This window comes from Lycium barbarum, chromosome 11 (genome assembly GCF_019175385.1).
Source record: "Lycium barbarum isolate Lr01 chromosome 11, ASM1917538v2, whole genome shotgun sequence".
NCBI lineage: Eukaryota > Viridiplantae > Streptophyta > Magnoliopsida > Solanales > Solanaceae > Lycium > Lycium barbarum.
In genome coordinates, this window is record NC_083347.1 from 37,523,787 (window position 1) to 37,544,958 (window position 21,172).

Below are 21,172 nucleotides of genomic sequence, written 5' to 3' on the forward strand. Positions count from 1 at the left end.
TATATATATGACGAAGGAGGAAGAACAATATGTTTTAAAATGGCAAATGAAAATAAAAGGAAGAGTCCAAACTCACCTTCACCGCTCTCTGTGTAATTTTTAGCAAAAGATAAAAATTAAAGACCACCAATTTGAGGGACAAAAATAAAGACCAATGCCTTTGAAGGCAATATACAAAAATGACCCAGTTAAATACTGCCCATGTCTTCAAGCTACATTTTTTTTTTTTGTGCGGATTGCCCTTCAAAAGCACCGGTCTTTAAGTTTTGCCCTTCGCTAGAAGTCCCTTGGTTCCGGGTTTCGAACCCTTGCTCAATCAAAAATTAAAAAAAAAAAAAAATCGCTAGGCAAAGTTTTGCATGCTTCAGACAGAATTTTGAATGCAAACTCTACCTGCAGGCATACAAAACTTTATTTGCAGGTAGATTTTGAAACTCTGCCTGAGGTAGAGTTTTACATTCAAAACTCTGCCTGAGACCTAACTTTAGCCCGAATAGGCCTAACTTGCTACAAACTCTGCCTTGTAATTTTTTTTTTTACTGACCCGGAATTCGAATCCAAACCTCATGATATTCGGCGAAGGAAAAATATTAAAGACCATCAATTTCATGGCCAAAAATTAAAGACCACCCCAAAATATGGGCATTCCAGTGAATTGCCCTTCAAGCTATAAGTGAGAATGTAAGCCCAAGGATTCTATAATGACTTAAAAGAAATTTAATCTCTTTCTAGGTTGTTAAATAAGCTCATTACATTTAGAAATTGAATTAATTTATTTAATTCAAAGTCTAAATTAGTCCAAATATGGTTAAGAAAAAAATTCACTTTGTAAATATAGCCAAAATTATTGAAAGTAATTCACTAGCTGAATTATCTTTAATAGTTAAGCGCTAAAGCATAATTCGCTTTCAAAATAAATTTTCAAATCCTATTTACAAACAAGTTATATTTTGGGACAGGTATTTTAAATGATCCTGACACCAGTGATGGAGAATAATTATGTTGAACTAACATTTTCTTGTGATCTTAGAATTTTAAAGTATTTTGGAATTATTGTACTCATGTCAATGATAAATTCTATTGTTATAATTATCATAAATTTTGGTAGTAATTAATAACGCTATTTACTTTTAGCACAAAATAATTCACTGCACGTCAATGCAAGACTACAGATGCGGACGGAATAGAAATGAAGTAAACTATGATTATCAGGACCATAAAAGGTAAAAGGAATAAGTTAAATGACCCAAACAACAATTTACTAGGGGTCAAACAAAAATGGCCAAATACATTGTCACGATTCAATTTTCCTAATTCATGAAAGAACCTAATTATTTCATAATGCGAACCATAATACGATACTCCCAATGTATTTCCAAATAGTTCAGAGATAAATACCTGCCTATTACAACGTGAAAGCATCTCAAATAAATGCCCAAGACTGTTGTTACTGTTACTAATTAAGCAACTATATACATATAGACAATAGAGAATAAGAGAGAATCGAAACATGCATCTATATACATATAAAGTACTTAATGCATGTAATATTAAAATAACAACAAGAAAATAGTATTAATTTTATGACAAATTCATAAAAGACTTATTCTACTTATAATGTTAACTTAAATTAAAATATATAAATATCTAGGTTAAGAAACATCAATATTATGTATGATATAAAATTACATAGAAGGAGTATTGAAAATATCAAGGATAAAATAAATATTGCATAGGATAAGGGACCGGGGCGGGGGGGGGGGGGGGGGGGAGGGGGGTGGAGAATGTCTATTTTTTATAGTCGCTGGTCTTTAAAATGGTAAATAAAAATAAAAGGAAGAGTCCAAACTCACCTTCACCGCTCTCTGTAATTTTTAGCGAAAGATAAAAATTAAAGACCACCAATTTGAGGGACAAAAATTAATGATCAGTGCCTTTGAAGGCAATATACAAAAATGACCCAATTAAATACTACCCATGTCTTCAAGCTACATTTTTTTTTTGTGCGGATTGCCCTTCAAAAGCACTGGTCTTTAAGTTTTGCCCTTCGCTAGAAGTCCCTTGGTTTCGGGTTTCGAACCCTCGCTCAGTCACAAATTTAAAAAATAACGCTATTTACTTTTAGCACAAAATAATTCACTGAATGTCTATGCAAGACTACAGATGCGGACGGAATAGAAATGAAGTAAACTATGATTATTAGGACCATAAAAGGTAAAAGGAATAAGTTAAAAGACCCAAAACAACAATTTACTAGGGGTCAAACAAAAAGGACCAAATACATTGTCACGATTCAATTTTCCTAATTCATGAAAGAACCTAATTATTTCATAATGCGAACCATAATATGATACTCCCAAAGTATTTCCAAACAGTTCAGAGATAATACCCGCCTATTACAACATGAAAGCATCTCAAATAAATGCCCAAGACTGTTGTTACTGTTACTAATTAAGCAACTATATACATATAGACAACAGGGAATAAGAGAGAATCGAAACATGCATCTATATACATATAACGTACTTAATGCATGTAATATTAAAATAACAACAAGAATATAGTATTAATTTTATGACAAATTCATAAAAGGCTTATTCTACTTATAATGTTAACTTAAATTAAAATATATAAATATCTAGGTTAAGAAAAATAAATATTATGTATGATATAAAATTACATAGAAGGAGTATTGAAAATATCAAGGATAAAATAAATATTGCATAGGATAAGGGGCCGGGGGGGGGGGGGGGGTGGAGAATGTCTATTTTTTATAGTCGCTGGTCTTTAAAATGGTAAATAAAAATAAAAGGAAGAGTCCAAACTCACCTTCACCGCTCTCTGTAATTTTTAGCGAAAGATAAAAATTAAAGACCACCAATTTGAGGGACAAAAATTAAGGACCAGTGCCTTTGAAGGCAATATACAAAAATGACCCAGTTAAATACTGCCCATGTCTTCAAGCTACATTTTTTTTTTGTGCGGATTGCCCTTCAAAAGCACTGGTCTTTAAGTTTTGCCATTCGCTAGAAGTCCCTTGGTTCCGGGTTTCGAACCCTCGCTCAGTCAAAATTTAAAAAAATAACGCTATTTACTTTTAGCACAAAATAATTCACTGAATGTCTATGCAAGACTACAGACGGAATAGAAATGAAGTAAACTATGATTATTAGGACCATAAAAGGTAAAAGGAATAAGTTAAAAGACCCAAACAACAAATTACTAGGGGTCAAACAAAAATGACCAAATACATTGTTACGATTCAATTTTCCTAATTCATGAAAGAACCTAATTATTTCATAATGCGAACCATAATATGATACTCCCAATGTATTTCCAAACAGTTCAGAGATAAATACCCGCCTATTACAACACGAAAACATCTCAAATAAATGCCCAAGACTGTTGTTACTGTTACTAATTAAGCAACTTTATACATATAGACAATAGAGAATAAGAGAGAATCGAAACATGCATCTATATACATATAACGTACTTAATGCATGTAATATTAAAATAACAACAAGAAAATAGTATTAATTTTATGACAAATTCATAAAAGGCTTATTCTACTTATAATGTTAACTTAAATTAAAATATATAAATATCTAGGTTAAGAAAAATAAATATTATGTATGATATAAAATTACATAGAAGGAGTATTGAAAATATCAAGGATAAAATAAATATTGCATAGGATAAGGGGCCGGGGGGGGGGGGGGGGGGGGTCACGCCCCGAACCATGGCCTGGGCGAAACACGACACTCGGTGCCTTACTGCATGTGACCGAGCGAACCTCATGGCTTGCTTGTCAACATGGGCATCAAAACAATATACTCTATATGATGTAATTTAAATGAATCGTGAAAATGTAATTTGCGGAATAAAGTCTTGAAATTATCTCATAGCGTGAAAAATCATGTAAACATAATAGTCTGCAAACATGAAAGCATAACTGACTCTGTGAACTAACATCTATCTATGAAACCTCTAAAACATGTCTGGATACTAACTACCAGGACATGGCCCTGGACTACCATAAACTGAATACTAATGCAGACTCCATGTTGAACCCCGAGAGGAGTGGGGCTCACCAATAAGCTGATAACTGAAGTGACCTTACTGCGCAGGTGTATGCTCCTGAAAATCGGTATCTGCACCGTGAAGTGCAGGCCCCGGGCAAAAGGGACGTTAGTACATGGTGAATAGTACTAGTATGTAAAACCTGCTGAAATGAAGAACATGACACAACATAGGTATAGGACATGAACTGAAACTGAATGTAACTTGAACATGAGCATGAAACGTGAGTAAAGTCTGAAAACAGTAAATCAATGGAAATACATGTATGTAAAACTGCTTGCAACGTGGGGAACGCTATAGTATAACCGACAACATGATTCTTGTACTTGCGTCCTACCAGCAGAACACTCACACCTTGCCAGAGATATGAGATTTAAGTAATAATAAGCATGTAAGGATCCAAACTGCATAATGAAGGTGTTGCCTCCTTGCTGACAACCCTTATCCTACGGTGGCAACGTAGTTTCAGGCTATCTGAGCCTTCTCGGTTAACTAAGCAATTCCCAAAAACATGAACATGATATAGTTGGCTAAGAAGACCATGATTTACGTGAAATAACTTGTAATCATGATTTCACGAAATAACTTGTAACATGGTTTCATGAAATATCTTGTAATATGGTTTCATGAGATAACTTGTCATAGTCTTGCAAACATATTCTTGAATCATGCGTAATAACAATAGTTCATAATTATATATATATATATATATATAATTGACTTGAAAACATGCTTGTAACTTGCTACATAAAATCATAAAGTTTCATATAAACATAATGAGAACACATGAGGAAGAATTCATGATTCATGGATTAAGCTAGGGTTCCTAATAATCGTAATGGAAGATTAGGAATACAATAACGAGTATAGATACAAAATTCATGTACATAAATACATAAATACGGGCTACCAATATGTTGGGTTTAATGCCCTAGGAGTTGAACTTCATGGATATCAAGAGACGGAGCATGGGGAAGAACGTCGAGATTCCCACATGTGGATGGAAGTTCTACATACCTTAATTGCTCCAAAACTTGAATTAAAGACTTGAGCTTTGAAGAAGATTTCCAAAATCTTGAATTCTTGAATCTTGAGATGGGTTTTCTTGAAAACCCTAGTTTTGGAATGATGATTTCTTATTTAGATTACAAGGATGTGTATTAGAATTGACTTGGAATAATTAGAGTAGGCTTACCTTGGTGTTCTTGATGATGGAAGAGGGTAGGAGGTCATTCTAGGGCTTGAAGGAATGAAAAATAATGATGTGAACTGATACGGACGAATATATACTGTTCTGAAAAAATTGGATTTTCGGCCCAGTTAAATACTGGCCGTATTTTGAAATACGGTTCGTATTTTGAAATACAGACTGCACTGCGTCTCTTCAGTAAAATGGCCATAACTCTTTGGACAGATGTCTGTTTGACCCCCATAATATACGTTGGAAAGGTATTTCAAAGCTCTACAACTTTCATCAAGGATTTTTTCCCAAATTCCAAATATATTTTGAAATACGGACCGTATTTTGAAATACGGTCCGTATTTAACCATATGACATTCAAATGTCAAATTCCAGAATGCTCAGAAATCCTTGGTACCAGTTTACGACTTGAATTATGGCCCGTATACTGAAATACGATCACTGTTCATGGGCGTAAACCCCCATCTTACAACTGAACAGGGAAATTCCAATTCCCACATTCTTTATATGATTTTCTAAGTCTAGGATCGTGGTCAAAGCTTAGGTTAAAGGTACGGGGTGTTACGGGGGGGGGGGGGGGGGGGGTTGATTTTTAAAGTAAAGTTGAGGAGAGAAACTGATTTTCACACTTAACATTCAAGTAGACCTGAAAGTCACCCGATAGCCGCATATATGCTCATCACTCCATATATACGTTATCTCATACACAAAATGTGTTTATTTGAAAAAATTCCTCTATTTCAATACATATTATTAGGCCATTAATTAGGTAATAAGCCGATAACAATGTTGTTAACTTTTTGCACAAAATAATTCACTGAATGTCTATGCAAGACAGAAATGCGAACGAAATAGAAATGAAGTAAACTATGTTATTAGGACCAAAAAAGGTAAAATGAATAAGTTAAAGACCCGAGCAACAATTTCGTAGGGGTAAAAAAAAAAGGCCAAATACATTGTCACGATTCAATTTTTATAAGTCATGAAAGAACCTAACCATTTTCATATCACGCCAATCATAATATGATATTCCTAATGTATTTCCAAACATTTCAGAGATAAAGTCTAAAATAGAGATATGACATAAATATAAATACCCGACTATTACAACGCAGAAGCATCTGAAATAAATGCCCAAGACTGTTATCACTTGTTACGACTCCTAATTAAGCAACTAAGAATAAAAATAGGTACAACTTTGTCCAATATGAGCTTAACGCCTATAGATCATGCATTTCTAGCACATAAATTGACCTAAGTTATCAACAAGCTAGGGACAAATTATATGCACAGACAATCACAACACATATAAGGTAAGCAATGCACAATAGTTAGCCGCATATGTGCTCATCGCTCCATATATGCGTTACCCCCATAATATAAAATTTGTTTATTTGAAAAATTCTTCTATTTTAGGTCAATCTATTAACTTACCTCAATTAAAGTAAATTTTAATTCTCCCAGACGGCCTTTTCATAAAAGTATACACACATTATAATTTAAATATATATTTATACGATCGCTTTGGTTCAGTTATTTTTTAATAAAATTAAAATCAAACCAAATTCTTCAGTTTTTTAAATTAAAAATCAAAATCAATAAAAAAAATGGCAATTACTTTTTTTTTTTGATCTGGTTCAATTTTGGATTTGGTTCAATTTTTGAATTTTCGATAAACACTCTAGATATATGGATATAAAGTCAATCAATTTGGCCAGTATTATTGAGTAAACAAATATGTCACTATAAGCGGAATAAAGTCATCTTAATTGCAAGGTGATTTTGCGTCAGGGATCCAAACAACTTGAAGTACGTCCACATTACATGGATAGAGGACTAATTGAGTATTAAATTGAAGTAGGCCATTAATAAATACGTATTATTTATGGGTATGGTTTCTTCTTACGTATAGAAGCTTCATTTAAATATTAAATGGCATGTGAAGGCGAAGACAAGAACGGTGGTGATTGGAAAGATGAAGGACGTAAGCAACCAGTGCTGGAAAAAAACACGTAAATTGATGAGCTAAAGATGTGGACACTTTCTCTTTTCTACTATTTCTCACCTCATCTTTATGTCGTCACCTCCGTCCCCTTCCTTCCTCTTTCTTTTTTGTTTTTTTAATTAATTAATGGTTGCCTCATGCTGCTACAGAATTCAACTAATTTATTTGGACTTACTTGCTTTTGGATAATAATGAGTTGTGAAAATATACATGCAAGTTGAAGTTGTATTCCAGTCGGATAAGAATTTCACTAAAAAAAGGGTTAAACTTATGAGAGCGGAAAAAGTTCTATTTCACTTAAAATATTCTCCAAATAAATTTGGAAATCTTTTGCAATAAGTTTTAGTTTTAAATTAAAGTAGTTGAAGATTATTTCAAATGTTTATCAAATTGACTCAGAGGAAGCAATTTTGTGTCCGCCTGGATTAGCTAATTAAAATAGCCGATAAGTATCAAGTGCTAAAAAGTATTTTTAGATGCTAAAATTAATAATAAATAGTTAATGCGTTTGATAAAAAGAAGTGGATAAACACTTTTTCGATTAAAATGACAAAATTGTCTTCAAAGTTATTTCAAGAATATATAAATTTAGAATTTTTTTTATATCAAAAGAACGAATTATGGAAATAAAATAAAAAATAATTGAAAAATTATGTTTGAAGATTACAAAATATATTAGGAATAAAATTATAAATATTTGGTTAAAGTAAAAGTGTTTATATTATCATAATTTTGAGATAATAAACTCAACTTATAATTTATACTAACTGATTTTAATGATCAAGTGCTTATAAGCTAAGTTTGCTTAGCCAAACACCTTCTTTACCCACTAAAGATTACAGAAATAACAAAAATCACTTAATATTTTTCCAGTCGTATTCAAACTGAGCTTCCTTCCTCTTTCTTTTGACTTTCGTCACTCTGCCTGACATTGCAAAAAAACTTTGCTATTTCCACTTACATTAATAATAATCCCAAAAATGGCAAACTCTCTCTTTTGTTTCACTATACCTCCATGTCAAATTCAATTTCTTGGAATATTAATTTCGGCGTCTTTAACGGCTCTTTCTTCCCAATGATCCCTCAATTTTCTGTTTCTCTTATACTAATCATATATACCTCAAATATAACCCAAAACATATGTAAACCTTCCAATAATGGACAGTAGAACTGTTTTCTCAGACTCAAATGACATTAGTGGAAGCAGTAGCATGACCGAATCATTCTCACCGGATACTTCACCGGCTGACTTCACTTCCTTAAAACGTCTATCAGAAACCCTAGAATCCATCTTCGACACGTCATCACCGGACTTTGACTTTTTCGGGGACGCTAAACTCGTAGTTCCCGGCGGCAAGGAAATCCCGGTACACCGGTGCATATTATCAGCGAGGAGTTCATTTTTTAAGGATGTGTTTGGTGGGAAAGAGAGGAAAAAGGAGGTGGTATTGAAGGAGTTCATGAAAGAGTGTGTTGAGGTGAGTTATGATGGTGTTGTGAGCGTGTTGGCTTATTTGTATAGTGGGAAAGTAAGGGAGTTACCTAAAGATGTGTGTGTTTGTGTGGACAATGAGTGTTTTCATGTAGCTTGTAGACCAGCTGTGGGTTTCTTGGTTGAGCTTTTATATGCTTCTTTTACCTTTCAGATCTCTGAATTGGTCGACAAGTTTCAGGTATAAACTGTCAAAACCCCTCCAATATGCTTATTGTTCTTCTTGTTTGTCTTACTTTCTTTCTAGTATGTTAAAAAAAAAAAATCTCTTTTGGCAACTCTTTAATCTCAACTTTACACATACATGTTAAAGATCACAAGATTAAAGGATATTTTGGTACATTTTACATATCCTTAATTTAAGACCACCAAATTTACAAGTCTTCTTTAATTTCTTAAACACCATGACTAATTGAAACGGGGAGCAGTAAAATTGGGATTTTGTAAGTTAGACAGTTGTATTACTAATGTCTTGATTGAATGTAGGGCGGAGTTACGATTTGAACTTTATGGGTTCTAAATTTACCCATAAATTTTAGGATAGCGACATCAGATCTTAGTACTTGGTTCTGAATTTAGTTGCTGTAGATATTTATCGAATTTCTTAATACAAATATGGGGTTTCAACTAAAGCTACTGGGCTCATCCGAACCAGCATGTCCAGAGGCGGATGTAGCATACTGACACCGGGTTCATCTAAGCCCAATACTTCCGACGCAAGGCATAAATTTATATGTAAAATTTCACGAAAATTGTAACAAATAGTAGACATGAACTCTTACCTTTAAAGATTTAATGAATTCAATGCTAAGAATATTAAATGTTGAATCCATAAAGCTTAAATCCTGGATCTGCCTCTGAGTATGTCGGCTTCTAGCTCCGCCCTGATTGAATTTAATTTGTTAGTCTAATTGTGGGGGTGATTGGGAAATATTTGAAAGGCCTAACTTTCATGGAATTCGAATCATCATCACTTTGACTTTTCTTTTATCTTCCAAGATCATCCTTTCCTTGATCTGCCATATAAAATTGATTTATATGTGTTTGCTTTTGCATCCTAGGATAGTAAGTTTTTTGAGAGAAATGGTGAGAATCTATTAAGTTCCTTACGGAATCTCGGGTATCTCTGTGAGTTTTACCTTGGATTGAAATGACACTTTTACATACATTTCTGCAAATTGATCAAACTAGCTCTTGGTGGCAGTTGCACCCTTAATACATTTTAGCGAGATAACAGTTCCTTAGATTCTGTTAGCAGTTCCTCAGTTCTACAACCAGGGTATAGGAGCTTCTATGTCCAAATGAAGTCTCAGATAAAATACTTCGAGAGATTGTAGGTTGTTTTTGACAACTTCCCTTCATATAATTTTAGGTCCACTCCATTCTGGTTTAACTCCTTCAATTATCACAGTGTCACACTTATGGTCTTGAACATTTGGATGTCTACGTATAACACGATCAAACCATTTCAAGTGGTATGTCTACATCTTTTCCTTTATGTGTGGTACTCGTGATCTCTGACTGAAGTTATCATTATACTTTTGTCCAATCTTGTATGCTTACACATTTATCTTACATTGGCATTTCTATGACATTATTGTTCTCACAACGTTCTATCTATAACTTATTTTCCACTTTTTTGGTACTTCCTACCGCATCGCACTCAACAGTCCTTCATTTAATTGTTCTATTTAATTTATGTGTTATGTTTTCAAAATGTCAAGTCATTTTCCTAGAAAATTGAGTCTAGATATCTTAAATGATCGTTAGGCACTAAACCCTCAGGGGTTGGCCTGGTGGCAATTCACTTGAGCCTTGGGGTGCTCCCTTTCAAGGTCTCAAGTTCGAAACCCGCTGGGTGCAAACAATTTCTGAGGGCCATCGGACTAGGGAAACCCTGAATTACCCGTGGTGCACTTGCGGGAAACTCCTTGCCGAGGGCCTGTGCACCCCCAGGATTAGTCGGGGCTCAAAGAGACTCGGACACCCGGCGCTAATCAAAAAATGATCGTTAGGCACCAGACTCACATATAATCTTATTTGAGCATTATTCCTCTTAAATGGCACTAGATTTGCATTGCATATAGTCTTTCTTCTACTTATTTTGAAACACTTACTATCGATACTTTGAAGGGGAGCCTTGGCGTAACTGGTAAATTTGCTGCCATGTGACCAGGAGGTCCTGGGTTCAAGCCATGGAAACAACCTCTTGCTAAAATGCAAGGCAAGGCTGCGTACAATAGTTCTTTGTGGTCTGGCCCTTCCCCGGACCCTGCGCATAGCGGGAGCTTAGTGCACCGGGCTGCCCCTTTTTACTATCGATACTTATTCTAGAATCGTTACTATCTAAATTTTCTCTAAGATTCCTACTTTTGATGTACTTCCTAACTTATTTCATCAATTAAAACAATATCGTCTATAGCATGCATCATGAAACCTCATTCTAAGGAAATTCCGGTACACCGGTGTAGATTATCAGCGAGGAGTTCATTTTTTAAGAATGTGTTTAGTGGGAAAGAGAGGAAAACGGAGGTATTATTGAAGGAATTGATGAAAGAGTGTGTTGAAGTGAGTTATGATGGTGTTGTGAATGTGTTGGCTTATTTGTATAGTGGGAAAGTAAGGGAGTTACCTAAAGATTTGTGTGTTTGTGTGGACAATGAGTGTTTTCATGTAGCTTGTAGACCAGCTGTGGGTTTCTTGGTTGAGGTTTTGTATGCTTCTTTTACCTTTCAGATCTCTGAATTGGTCTACAAGTTTCAGGTATAAACTGTCGCAATCCCTCCAATATGCTTGTTGTTCTTCTTGTTACTCCTTCTGTTTCAATTTGTTGTTATTACTTTGCTTTTTAGTCCTTTTAAAAAAGAATGACTCTTTCCTTTTTTAGCAACTCTTTAATTTCAGCTTTACACCTGGCATACTTAAGACCACAAGATTAAAGGGCATTAAGTCTTCTGTACTTTCTTAAACTCCGTGCCAAGTCAAAACCAGACAACTAAATTGAAACAGAGGGAGTACTACAATCGGAACTTTGTAAGTTAGGCAGTTGTATTACTAATGTCTTGATTAAATGCAGCAGCGGAATTAGGATGTGGACTTTATGGGTTCTAAATTTTAAGGTAGTGAGATCAGATGTTAGTAACTTGGTTCTGAATTTAGTTTCTGTAGATATTTATTGAATTTATTAATACAAATATGGGTTTTCGACTAGAGCTACTGGGTTCATCCTAACCAGCATGTCCAGAGGCGGATGTAGCATACTGACACCTGGTTCATCTAAACCCAATACTTCTGACGCAGAGCATAAATTTATAATGTATAATTTCGTGAAAATTGTAACAAATAGTAGATATGAACTCATACCTTTGAAGATTTAATGGGTTCAGTGCTTATAACCTAAAATGTTGAATCCATAAAACTTAAATCCTGGATCCGCCTATGAGAATGTCGGCTTCTACCTGTGCCCAGATTGAATGTAATTTGTTAGTCAATTTGTGTGTGTGTGTGTGAAAAGAGGGGGGGATATTTTCTCCAAAATGTTCCTTTCCTTGATCTGCCACATAACTTTGATTTAAATGTGTTTGCTTTTGCATCCTAGGATAGTAATTTTTCTGAGTGAAATGGTGAGAATCTATTAAGTTCCTTCCTGAATCTTGACTATCGCTGAGAATTTTGCCTTGGATTGAAATGACACTTTTACGTACATATCTGCAAATTGATCAAACTAGCTCTTGCTGGCAGTTGCACCCTTAATACATTTTATCGAGATAATAGTTCCTTGTATTCTGTTAGCAGTTTCTCAGTTCTACAGAGCTTATATGTCTAAACTCTAAATGAAGTCTTAGATAAAATACTTTGCGAATTGTAGGTCGTTTTCAACAACTTCCCTTCATATAATTTCAGGTCCACTCCATTCTGGTTTAACTCCTTCAATTATCATAGTGTCACACTTATGGACTTGAACATTTGGATGTCTACGTAGGACTTGATCAAACCATTTCAGTGATATCTCTACATCTTTTCCTTTATGTGTGGTACTTGCGATCTCTGCCAGAAGTAGTCATTATAGTTTTGTCCAATCTTGTATGATTACACATTTATCTTACATCTGCATTTCTATGACATTCATGTCGCCAGTGTGTAGAGCCTTAGAGGCCCAATTTTACTTCTTTATAACATATTGGTCTGACAACGTTCTATCACCTTTTTGGTATTTTCCTGCCGCATAGCACTTGACAGTCCTTCATTTAATTGTTCTATTCAATTTTTGTGTTATTATTTCAAAATATCAAGTCATTTTCATAGAAAACTGAGTCTAGATATCTTAAATGATCATTAGGCACCACACTCACATATAATCTTATTTGAGCATGGTTCCTATTAAAATGCACTAGATCTGCGTTGCATATACCCTTTCTTCTACTTGTTCTAAAACATTTACTATCCACGCTAGTGCTCTATCACATTTGTAATATCCCCAAGTTTATATTCACTCTTTCTCAAAGCTTAATTGTATTACTCAGTATTTTAGTACCACTATAGCTTGCATAATTTTGAATGTTTATTTTGTTGTTATAAATCCAACTTAGGTGCTCTTTTTATTTTAATTTTTTTGAGATGGTAACAAACTTTCCCAATGCCTAACAAAACAGTTAAGAAATCTGCATGGGATTCTGTACCTATAACATCAGCGGCTTGGTAAGCAAGCTATCTTTAGCATTGTTGAAATCCTTATCAATAATAGGGCAGAATAGTTGGGAAGCAGGCCCCAATATTACCAAATTTGATCTTAGCCAGCATTTTATCTATTTCGATACAACAACAGGGTCTAATTTGTTGACCTCTCACCTTGAGCCGATCTTATTCAGTGGATTCTGACATTTTTCTCTAGGCCTTCTTTTAGAAAGGAAAAAAAAGGTACAGAAAGAGGGCACACAAGTTCAATGAATCTAAACACATATTCTAAATATTCATGGAGCTGATAGATCCTCGGCTTGAAAGAAAAGAAAAGGATTCAGAGCATGGTATCAAGAAAAATATGACACAACATCAACCTCTTGCATGTTGAATCTTTAGCGTATGTGTTTAAATTCATCTAACTTGTCTAAGGACTATATTATGGAATATGATATAGGATGTGTTGAGATATTATGTATTTAATTTTCGAATATATATTTACTCTTTTAACATGCATGACAACCTACCTTGTCGTTCATAGCCTATGAGTCCTATACAAGGAGCTCCTCTCGTTGTTAATTAATCAAGTTAGTAAGAAGTTTTCTCTTCTCCCGTGATAGTTTGTTTCTATGATTGGTGTATAAAGATTTGTAAAGTTATCTTGCTGATTTGTATTGAACAGTTTATCAAAATAGCATCATGATATCCCTTTGATCTCACTTGTTGGGAGCCTGTTTAATACACTGAATTTCGTTCAAGTTATTGACTCTCGTATTTCTCACTCTTGCTAGATTATAAATTTCTTCTGCCTGTTCAGCACCCTTAGATTTGGTAAGATTAGTCTAAGATTTTACCTCGGATTATGTCTATCCCCTCTAAATTAGTCTTTTAGCTTGCTTATAATTTTTAAAGGCTTCTCCTCCTCCTGTAGTTGCTAACTTCTTGTACCACTCTCTTTTTACTTCCCTTGCCTTTTGCGCCTTCTCATTCTACCAGCACAAGTTTGGTCGTCGAGTTCCTAGGTTTTTTGAGACACCTGGAACTTCACTTGTTACTTTCATTATGCCACTTGACATTTCCTTCTACTGGATATCTGCATTAGCTTGTAGTTCTCCTTTAATCAATATTTTGTCCTTAAATGCTACTTCATTCGTTCTGTTTGATATGGCGTTACATTACACACAAAGTTTAAGAAACAAAGGCTCAATTTATGTGAACCTATTTCCTTATTAGTCTGTGCTAAAAAGAATGACCCCTTTCGATATTTGGAAACAATTTACCTTTTTGCAATGATTTATAGCCACACAAAATATATGTGACTCATTTAACACCACAAGTTTAAAAGTCTTCTCTCCTTAAACTCCATGCCCAGTCAAATGGGTTCACATAAATTGAAATGGAGAGAATATAAGTTATTGAAAAGTCAATTTTTTTTTTGTGAAATTCCTTATTTATCACGATTTAGCATGTACACATTACTAACTGTACCAGTGACTAATATATCTTTCCTAATGTTACATTGCATGTTCCTTCCCTTTGCAGAGACACCTATTGGATATTCTTGACAAAGCTGCAGCAGACGATGTAATGATGGTTTTATCTGTTGCAAACATTTGCGGTAAAGCATGTGAGAGATTGCTTTCAAGCTGTGTTGATATTATTGTCAAGTCTAATGTTGATATCATAACCCTTGATAAGGCCTTGCCTCATGACATCGTAAAACAAATTACTGATTCACGCACTGAACTTGGTCTACAAGGGCCTGAAAGCAATGATTTTCCTGAGAAACATATTAAGAGGATACATAGGGCATTGGACTCTGATGATGTCGAATTACTAAGGATGTTGCTAAAAGAGGGGCATACTACTCTTGATGATGCATATGCTCTTCACTATGCTGTAGCATATTGCGATGCAAAGACTACAGCAGAACTTTTAGATCTTGCACTTGCTGATGTTAATCATCGAAATCGTAGAGGATACACGGTACTTCATGTTGCTGCAATGAGGAAAGAGCCTAAAATTATAGTGTCCCTTTTAACCAAAGGAGCTAGACCTTCTGATCTGACATCAGATGGCAGAAAAGCACTTCAAATTGCCAAGAGGCTTACTAGGCTTGTGGATTTTACTAAGCCTACGGAGGAAGGAAAATCCGCTCCTAAGGATCGGTTATGTATTGAGATTCTGGAGCAAGCAGAAAGAAGAGATCCACTACTAGGAGAAGCTTCATTATCTCTTGCTATGGCAGGCGATGATTTGCGTATGAAGCTATTATACCTTGAAAATAGAGGTAGGACGTCATGTTTCTGCTAGCTTCTTCTCTTATATTTATACTCTTATTTCTTAAGATCCAGGCCTTTGTCTATGATCTTCCACTTGGTTTGCTCCCACTCCTCTTCTGACAGCCTATTTCTAGAATTTCATATTTAATTACCAGTCTTATTTGCTATGTAAGCTTTAAGTGATATTTTGGTCTGTTTACAACAACAACAACAACAACAACATAACCAGTGTATCCCACTAGTGGGGTCTGGAGAGGGTAGTGTGTACGTAGACCTTACCCCTACCTTGGTAGGTAGAGAGGCTGTCTAATGGAGAACAAATGGTGGATGAGTTATACTATTACGTAATGACACATGGAGGATGACATATACTGTACTGTCATAACAAATGAAGGATGAGATATGCTACAGCGTAATATTTCTCAATTACCCTATAGAATTCCTTATATAGCATGCAGAGAATGGGTGGGAAGAAACTAGCAGATATGCTTTTCTTAATCAAGAGGTAGCTTAAGTACATTTTATGTTGCATGCAATCCATGATTGAGAGGTCAGTGCCTATGAATTGGTAATTCCTAGTGCACCAAGTGGTTTCCCTGGTCTTTTGTTCCCCTGGGGACATCTTAGTTTGATAACTTCACCCTCTCTTCTGTCTCACTTTAGCTCTAGACATTTATCCTTGTCACCGATAGTCAGTGACCTTATGTCCCTCTTTTCTTTTTTGTTTTTTCTATTCTTAATTGATAATGAGTGACTTTATGTCTCTCTTTTTCTCCTTGTATGTTATAGATATCCCAGTTTGCTATAAATTCATTAGTAATCTCATGATGAAGAACTGCTTGCTCTCTATGTTGCATTACTCGCACTCCCATCTTTTACCCTTCTTAAGCCCATACTGATGATTATCCTGATAAATTGGGATGAATATCTTCAATTCTCTTCCCTATATGAAGTTATTCTTAAGAACATCCTGTTTCTGTTTATTGTCCATCCTTTGAGAGTAGCATTTGTTACTGTATCATGCTCTTTCCATCCTTAGGACCTGTATGATTCATATAGTAAAACAATAATCAAGAGGGACTTTAGAGATAAGTAGACTTTACAACATGAATGTCTTTCATAAATTTTTGCTTCTTTTCCTGCTTGGTTTATTTTTTATTTTATTTATTTATTTTGAGAAGGTAACATATTGTCTATATTTATGTAAACAGCACCTGAGGTGGTGCTGAAACCATATTTACAATTTTTTCTGCTTGGGTTATGTTCAAGCGTAAAATTGATTTATCCTTAACAACAACAACAACATACCCAGTTTAGTCCCACAATGGGAGGGTGGTGTGTACGCAGCCTTACCCCTACTTGTGAGGGTAGATTTATCTTATTAAACAAAAACGGAAGATACATTTATCAAGAAATATTTAAGGGTATCATATGGATTTCTTCTCATAGTTTTAGATTTGTGGCACATGGTACAACAGCATACCCAGTGTATTCTCACAGAGTGGGGTCACTTTACCCCTACCTTGGGAGGTAGAGAGGCTATTTGCGGTAGACCCTTGGCACAAGGACAAGCAACTCAAAAAAGTATATTGTGGCACATGGTATCCTTGACATTTTATGATATATACAAAACATGCTCAAGGTCAAGGCCTGAAGTACAAGGTTATTTTTTCCTTCTAAACTAAAATAAATTGCTAAAATAACAAAAACACCCCCGATTTCACTTTCTCTTCCTTATCCTTACTTTCTTTTTTCTCCTTCCTTCTGTGAGAGAAATATTGATAAAAGAAAATGACTGGTGGCATAATAATTTATTTGTCCAATATGAGACAACATTTCACTTAAGAAATTATTACTTCGAACATTCTAACTTTGACATACTAGAGCTTCTACAATATCTTCGTGCAGACTAAGTAACTCCCACATACTAGAGGGTGGCCTTATGATGCTCATCCAGCCAAAGTTTCTTTCTTCTCATATCTTTACTGTTCTAGTATTTCTGAAGAGCCTCTTTAGCAGTTTAATCCTAATTTTTGAGGATCATTTGAGTGCAGCGCGTGTATTTTGAGTGACCCGTTTGGTAGTATTGCAGTAATTTCTTTTGGTTGTTAAGATGGCATAGTGGTTCTTTTCGGTCGCATGCGTGTTTTTGGTGGTTGGTCTAACGGTACTGTGCCTTTTCTGGTTATTATTCTGCTGGGGTGCCTCTTTTAGGTGACTATTTTGATAACACTGCCTCTTTCAGGTCATTTTCCAGCAAATTCAGCCAAATCTCTTAATTCACTTTTTATCTCTTTCAGACTCTCTCTAGTTTTTCATTTCTCTAAATGTCTTGTGGCTTCTCTCATTTGTTTGATATATTTTTATGGAGCTCTGATACCATGTGTGAAATATGAGAGAAAAGATAATGTATTGATGATATAATAAATACAACACATATTTATAGGTGCCAGGTAGATTAAACATGATATTTGTCCAATGCAGAATGATATCTAATTTAAGAACTTTAACATTCTAAAATCAATACTTTACACTCTTCAATACTGTCAGTTTCTGTATTTTTTCCATTGTTATCCTCTTTCTTGCTCTTTCCTTACAATGAAACACAAAGAGGGGCAAATAAATGAAATTTACATTCTCTTTTGGTTCTCCTTTCAGAATTATCATCATTCTCTAATGTCTGTTATCCATATTTTTAAATGAAGGTGGTTTGCAGGGAATAAAGGTTTAGAACTAACCCGACTTTCATATTAAATGTGTGAGTCACAATGTTTTTAGTTTGGAAGAAAACTTAACAGTTTCACTCAGACCATATAGTGGATATTTTTAAAGTTTGCAGAAGGGGAGTTTGCAGGAGGGGTGTTTATGTTTGGTACACTTAAAATTTGGCAGCTAATTTTTATTTAATCTTTATATGTTTGAAAAGAAAATGTGCTTTCATTTCCAAAGGAGGTCACGAAAGTTTGTCCTATACTCCTATTAATGATGGATAGTCAATAACATTTGATTATGGTTATGAACTATTATATTAGTGAAAAGGTAAAGAAAACCATTATACTGAATATTGACGAGTTGATTGTCTTTCAGTTGGTCTGGCTAAACTCCTTTTCCCCATGGAAGCAAAAGTTGCAATGGACATTGCTCAAGTTGATGGCACGTCTGAGTTCCCACTGGCTAGCATTGGCAAGAACATGGCTAATGCACAGAGGACTACAGTGGATCTGAACGAGGCTCCTTTTAAGATAAAAGAGGAGCACTTGAATCGGCTTAAGGCGCTCTCTAGAACTGGTAAAAATGTTTGCAGCGACATTTATCATCAAAGTTTCTCGTTCTTTATGTTTCGCGCTTTTTCAGTTCTTGATCTATGTACTGTTAGCGTACAAATTTTTTGAGCCCCGTGGTGGTCCCTGGTTTTCTGATTGTTGGGGTTTGTTTGGGGGGGGGGGGGGGTGGAGGTATCACAAAGCCATATTCTCCCCGTATATGGGATATAAAAAGGACTTCAGCAATTTCAGGGTCAAAATGTTCTCTTTTGGACATAGTTCCTGAAAAATATGAGGGTTCTTGATTGTGGAGTAAAACCAAGACAAACTTATTCTTCCCCCATCTCCTTCACCAAGCTTTTTCCTACTTCCAGCATTTGGGACCAAGTCCAGCCTTTTTTGGTCCAATTGTTCAAACAAATAAAAGACGTTGCTACATTTAGCATTTGAATTTCTGAAGGTTTTGTGTTGAGCATGAGCATTGAAAATAAACCATTCTGTACTTGTGTTTGTACGAGCAGTGGAACTTGGAAAGCGCTTCTTTCCACGTTGTTCAGAAGTTCTAAATAAGATCATGGATGCTGATGACTTGTCGGAGATAGCTTACATGGGAAATGATACGCCGGAAGAGCGACAACTGAAGAAGCAAAGGTACTTGGAACTTCAGGAAATTCTGACTAAAGCATTCACCGAGGATAAAGAAGAATTTGCTAAGACTAACAACCTCTCCTCATCTTGTTCTTCTACATCTAAGGGAGTAGATAAGCCCAATAAGAGCCCTTTTAGGAAATAGTTTTTGTATTACTTAGGAGATAATAGAAAGAAGAGAATTTCCTTGTAACATAGTACTCTTTCTTTCCTTTCATCATTTGATGTGTCAACATACATACAACACCTGTACCATAAACTTGTATTTTATTTGCGACTCTGAATAAGAGAATTTTATTTGATTGGGTTCTACTGTTATTACAAGTTGAGAAGCTTCTTTGAACAGTTTTCCCTTAATCTCATGGAGACAGAATTTCACTTTAATTTGGTGGCATAATTGAAACTCTAATGTAAAGAGCAGATATATTGCTAGAATTGTGTACAATTTGATTCGGATAATACTGTCATCATAAATAAAAAGGAAAAAAAGAAAAAGATAACGCATACTAAAGTATTCTTTTTGGCTTTTAATGTGAGTGCTTCGAGTACTCCAATTGAGAAGTTTTCCTGTTGGGTTTAATTTTTTTTTTTTTTTTTTTTTTTTTTTTGCGCAGATTGCCCTTCATTTGGGGTGGTCTTTAAATTTTTGCCTTCAAATTGGTAATCTTTAATTTATACCCTCACCTAACACTCCGAGGTTGTGAGTTCAAATTTTAGCTCAGGTAAAAAAAAAATCGCTAGGCAGAATTTCGCAAGACAGACTTTGCAAAATTCTACCTCAAGACCTCAGGCAGAATTTTGCAAATCTGCCCGGCAACCTCACAGGCAGAATTTTTGCCCATGCAAATTTTGCCTGTGAGGCTCAAATTCATTTTTTGCTCGGATTGCCCTTCTTTTGGGGTGGTCTTTAAATTTTGCCTTTCATATTTGTAGTCTTTAAATTTTGCCCTTCATATTTGTGGTCTTTAAGTTTTGCCCTTCGCTTGGAAAGGTGGGCGGATACCTGAGGTTCTGGGTTTGAACCCTCGTTCAGGCATAAAATAAAAAAATAATTTCGCAAGGCAGGACTGGAGGGTGTGTATGCCGGATCTAGCATACAATCCTTAAGGAAAAACTAAGATTATGCCGGAGGGGGCATAACTAATTCGCAAGGCAGGGCTGGAGGGTGTGTATGCCGAATTCGGCATACAATGCTTAAAGAAAAACTAGGATTATGCTGGAGGAGGCATAACTAAAAGTCTACCCATAAGGCAAATTTTTCCTTAAAGCATAGTTTAGTTATGCCTTATGGGGCAGACTTTAAGTTAAGGCATAACCAAAAGTATGCCCCATAAGGCAAAACTTTTCCTTCAAGCATAACTAAAAGTTTGCCTTATGGGGCAAAGTATATGCCTTAAGGAAAAGTTCTGTCTTATGGGGCATACTTTTAGTTATGTCTTATGGAGCACACTTTTAGTTAAGGCATAACTAAAAATATGCTCCATAAGACGGAACTTTTCCTTAAGGCATAACTAAAAGTTT

At 35.1% G+C, this 21,172-nt stretch overlaps 1 protein-coding gene across 2 annotated transcripts; it reads left to right on the forward strand.

Moving 5' to 3' along the window:
- The first annotated feature begins 8,164 nt into the window (after window positions 1-8,164).
- On the forward strand, window positions 8,165-19,975 carry LOC132620290 (BTB/POZ domain and ankyrin repeat-containing protein NPR1). Of its 2 annotated transcripts, none has more exons than XM_060334962.1 (4): window positions 8,165-8,962; window positions 15,001-15,748; window positions 18,828-19,028; window positions 19,525-19,975. In XM_060334962.1, exons 1-4 carry the CDS (start codon window positions 8,447-8,449, stop codon window positions 19,794-19,796), a joined length of 1,737 nt encoding a protein of 578 aa, XP_060190945.1. In that variant the 5' UTR covers window positions 8,165-8,446; the 3' UTR covers window positions 19,797-19,975. The 2 variants fall into 2 exon arrangements, with proteins under 2 accessions (XP_060190945.1, XP_060190946.1); XM_060334963.1 differs by lacking the exon at window positions 8,165-8,962 and adding an exon at window positions 10,524-11,544.
- Window positions 19,976-21,172: the final 1,197 nt, after the last annotated feature.

Coding starts and splice junctions, on each gene's coding strand:
- LOC132620290 (XM_060334962.1), top strand. CDS start 8,447: ATGGACAGTAGAACTGTTTTCTCAGACTCAAATGACATTAGTGGAAGC. Junction 8,963..15,000: donor AATTGGTCGACAAGTTTCAG/GTATAAACTGTC, acceptor TTCCCTTTGCAG/AGACACCTATTGGATATTCT. Junction 19,029..19,524: donor TAAGGCGCTCTCTAGAACTG/GTAAAAATGTTT, acceptor TTGTACGAGCAG/TGGAACTTGGAAAGCGCTTC.